This window comes from Teleopsis dalmanni, chromosome X (genome assembly GCF_002237135.1).
Source record: "Teleopsis dalmanni isolate 2A chromosome X, ASM223713v2, whole genome shotgun sequence".
NCBI lineage: Eukaryota > Metazoa > Arthropoda > Insecta > Diptera > Diopsidae > Teleopsis > Teleopsis dalmanni.
Genome location: NC_051848.1, coordinates 21,670,692 through 21,673,898, shown reverse-complemented (window position 1 = coordinate 21,673,898; position 3,207 = coordinate 21,670,692). Strand labels below are relative to the sequence as shown.

Sequence of the window (3,207 nt, the reverse complement as noted above, 5' to 3'; positions counted from 1 at the left end):
AAATTAATAAAAACTCTAAGTCAAAATATACAAGTCAAATACGGCTTTTGGGCATTTGGCTAATTAATACTGACTCAAAGCTCCAAATTTTGTAGGATATAAGTCCAACCATTGCTACTTGCAGTCTAAAAATTATTTACGAATAGTGAAGTCAAAAAGACTACTGTTGATGCGAAAGCTGTATGTATGGTCACCCATTAAAATAATTAATTAAAAATAATAAAATTTTGTTGTTGTGATTCACTACTATTTAAAAACTTCTCTATTAAAAAATTAGTTTCTTTTAAGAGAATTTTTTTTTTCATCATAACTGGCTTTAAAATCGAATTCAGTTTCTAAATTAATTGGTCACATAAGCCAATATTTGGTATCGTTATTAGCAGCAAAACATTACCTAAACCATTTTTAAGATAATGCCTTAATATGTTAAAAATTTATAAGAAATCCCAACTATTATATTAAAAAATCAAGAATACATTCTAGTATTCCGATTTCTTTAGTGGAATGTAGACATTTTTTTCTAAAATTTAATTAATCGATGTCATTTTTCGTTACAAAGTATTTTGGATTGCAGGGATTATTCACATTTATACATATTTTCATCTGGGTTCAGTTAGGTTATACCGGAGATCCCTAGCGGATCTACTTAGACCCATTACGTTACTCTATATAGAGAAAGAGTCAGAGCTTAAAATCACCTAGAACTTATGGCGAAACTCAAAATGCTATTTAATGTCAGATCTTGTAATTGATCAAGATTTTTAAGAAAGGGGGTTACTAAAGTGTTGCGTCACCGCCGTGCATGAGCTGAGCAAAGACAAAGTAGATGAGAATTTGGATATATATTGATATAGCTTAAAATCATTATTTTGGTATGTATAGCTCACATTCGCATACGAAGAAGGGTTTTATAATAGTTTAATACATATACATATATTAATTCGAGCTTGAATTCGAGAAAAAGCAAATATCTAAAAAATCCCTTAATTGGTAATACTTAAAAAAACCGTGAATGAATTGAACATATAGATAAATCCGACAATTAATATTTTAATCAGATATTAACTCTGAAAGAAAAACTATATATAAAAAAACTATAAAACTATGTCACAAATCAATATTATTTCTACTGGTTGAAGAAATCAAATAAACTCAGTAAGTGACAAAATTTTTAAATTTACAAAAATTTACTTTCATAATATTTTCTACAGGAAATCATTTGTTTTTTATTTTTATCTTACATAGTTTCAAAATTTTCTCTTCCAACTTCGGGTTGTCTATAACTCGATTTTTAATTTTGGGAATTCAACTGAAAATAATCATGTGGTTTGCTAAAGTATTTAAATGTGTGTACACAACAGCTGTTCAACACACGATCGCTAATGCAAAGACTGTGAAGAAACTATGTGTACCGAAAATCCAGGCTAATCCCTTACATTCCTCTGATGAAAATGCTTTGAACCTGAAGAATAATACACATCAGCCAGCGAATTGCTTGGAAGAGGTTAACAAGTACACTGAAAAAGAAATGTCAAATCATGATTCTACAGCATGTGTGGTAAAAGGTGATCAATCATATAGTTGTTCCGGCTTTGTATTAACTGAAACGCCCAATGAAGAGGATTTTAAAAACTTCACAACTAAACTGCCATCTGCAAGAGAACACTCACATGATATGCTGAACAAATGCACATCAAAAGATGAGGAATCAAATTCTGGTATGAATAACTTTTCAAACGTTACTATTTTAATAAGTTTAAATTAAGACCTTACAGAATCAATTACTAACACTTATTTATTTTCAGTTAAGAATACACAAACGAAATCATCTAACACTGCAGCGAATACGAAAGCCTTGGTCAAAGCTTTCAAATCGATAGCCACTTCTAGGTCTAACAGGAGTGTTTTTTCAGGTAAATTAAATAATAATTTATGTCCATTAGCTATGAGCAGGTTCGGGGTGCAAACGTTTGTACATCGAATGTACTCAAATAAGAGCGGCAATAAAATTGACATATTCGATGTTAACTGGGAAGACCAGCAGTCAGATGATGACGAGGAGGAATATGACGATCAGGTACGTCTACCAACAAAATGTTTTTCCAGTCTGCAGGAATGTCCATTGACACCCATTGATATCGATGCATGGGAGGATGAGGATGTAGCTAAGGAGGGAACCCTGCTTATAAAACCTTATGCGGATAATCCTTTTGAATATCCTCCACCACCAAAGAATCGCACTGGAGAATACAAGTTTAGAGGCGTCACGGTCGTTCTTCCAAAATCGTGGCTAACACCAGGACTGTACCGCTATCGTTATGACAAGAAAGACAAAGATGAATTGGCTGATGATATTCGTGTTATTAAATTCCCAAAGTAAAGTAAAATTTTATCTGAACGAAGACTTGTAAAAATGTATGAAGAATGGAGAATGGAAAAAATTTGATATACTTTTGTAAATCAGAAAAAAACTAGCTAATTAGTCTGCCCTAGTAAATTTTAGCGAGTCTTCTATATTTTAATACATTTTTCCCACATCATGCAAATAAAATAAATTTTTGGCAATGACACTTATTTCTTTTTAATTTATATATATATTATTAAAAACCCTGAAAAATATTGTACTTAAGTAGAAAAAATGCACACAAAGCTTAAATTTCAAGCCATGGTTCAGACATAAAATTTAAAAAATCAATCTGAAGTTTTTTATTTAAGGAAATGATGGATGCTCCATAATTGGAGTGATAAGTAACAATTTCTAGATAACATATTTGTGGTTATTTGATGAGTATTAACCTAATTAGTCTATGAATCTGAAATATTGCGAAATAGTCTACTTTAAGCAGCCTGTACACGGCAGGCTCTGGTTGTTAACAACATTTCAATTCGGCTAAAAATGTACAATGGCACATAGTAAACGATCCACAAATAAAGATATCAACAGAAAATATCTTTGTTTTATTAAATATACCCAGTTAAATTTAAAGCCGAATCTAATTAAAATACAAAAATGAAAATTCTGGAGATACATTTGCAAAAAAATTTTTTTTTTTTTAAAATTTAACGGCTAATATTAGTAGTTAAATATAAACAATATTAATTGTTTAAACAATTTCCTAAAAGTTTAACCAATTATCTTTAAAACGCAACAAATTTCAAGTCTCTATCATCTATATAGTCTAAGATATAGTCATATAGTCATCTTCA

General features: G+C 30.3%; 1 protein-coding gene across 1 annotated transcript; it reads left to right on the top strand.

The window, feature by feature from the left end:
• The first annotated feature begins 1,226 nt into the window (after positions 1–1,226).
• On the top strand, positions 1,227–2,570 carry LOC119689048. The gene is made up of 2 exons (XM_038103790.1): positions 1,227–1,718; positions 1,806–2,570. The coding sequence occupies exons 1-2, from the start codon at positions 1,322–1,324 to the stop codon at positions 2,378–2,380; spliced, it is 972 nt and encodes a 323-aa protein (XP_037959718.1). The 5' UTR covers positions 1,227–1,321; the 3' UTR covers positions 2,381–2,570.
• The last annotated feature ends 637 nt before the right edge of the window (positions 2,571–3,207 follow it).

Bases quoted from the DNA above. Each gene is read 5' to 3' on its own strand.
- LOC119689048 (XM_038103790.1), top strand. From the start codon at position 1,322: ATGTGGTTTGCTAAAGTATTTAAATGTGTGTACACAACAGCTGTTCAA. The intron at 1,719-1,805 runs GTATGAATAACT...ATTTATTTTCAG, and splicing joins AGATGAGGAATCAAATTCTG to TTAAGAATACACAAACGAAA.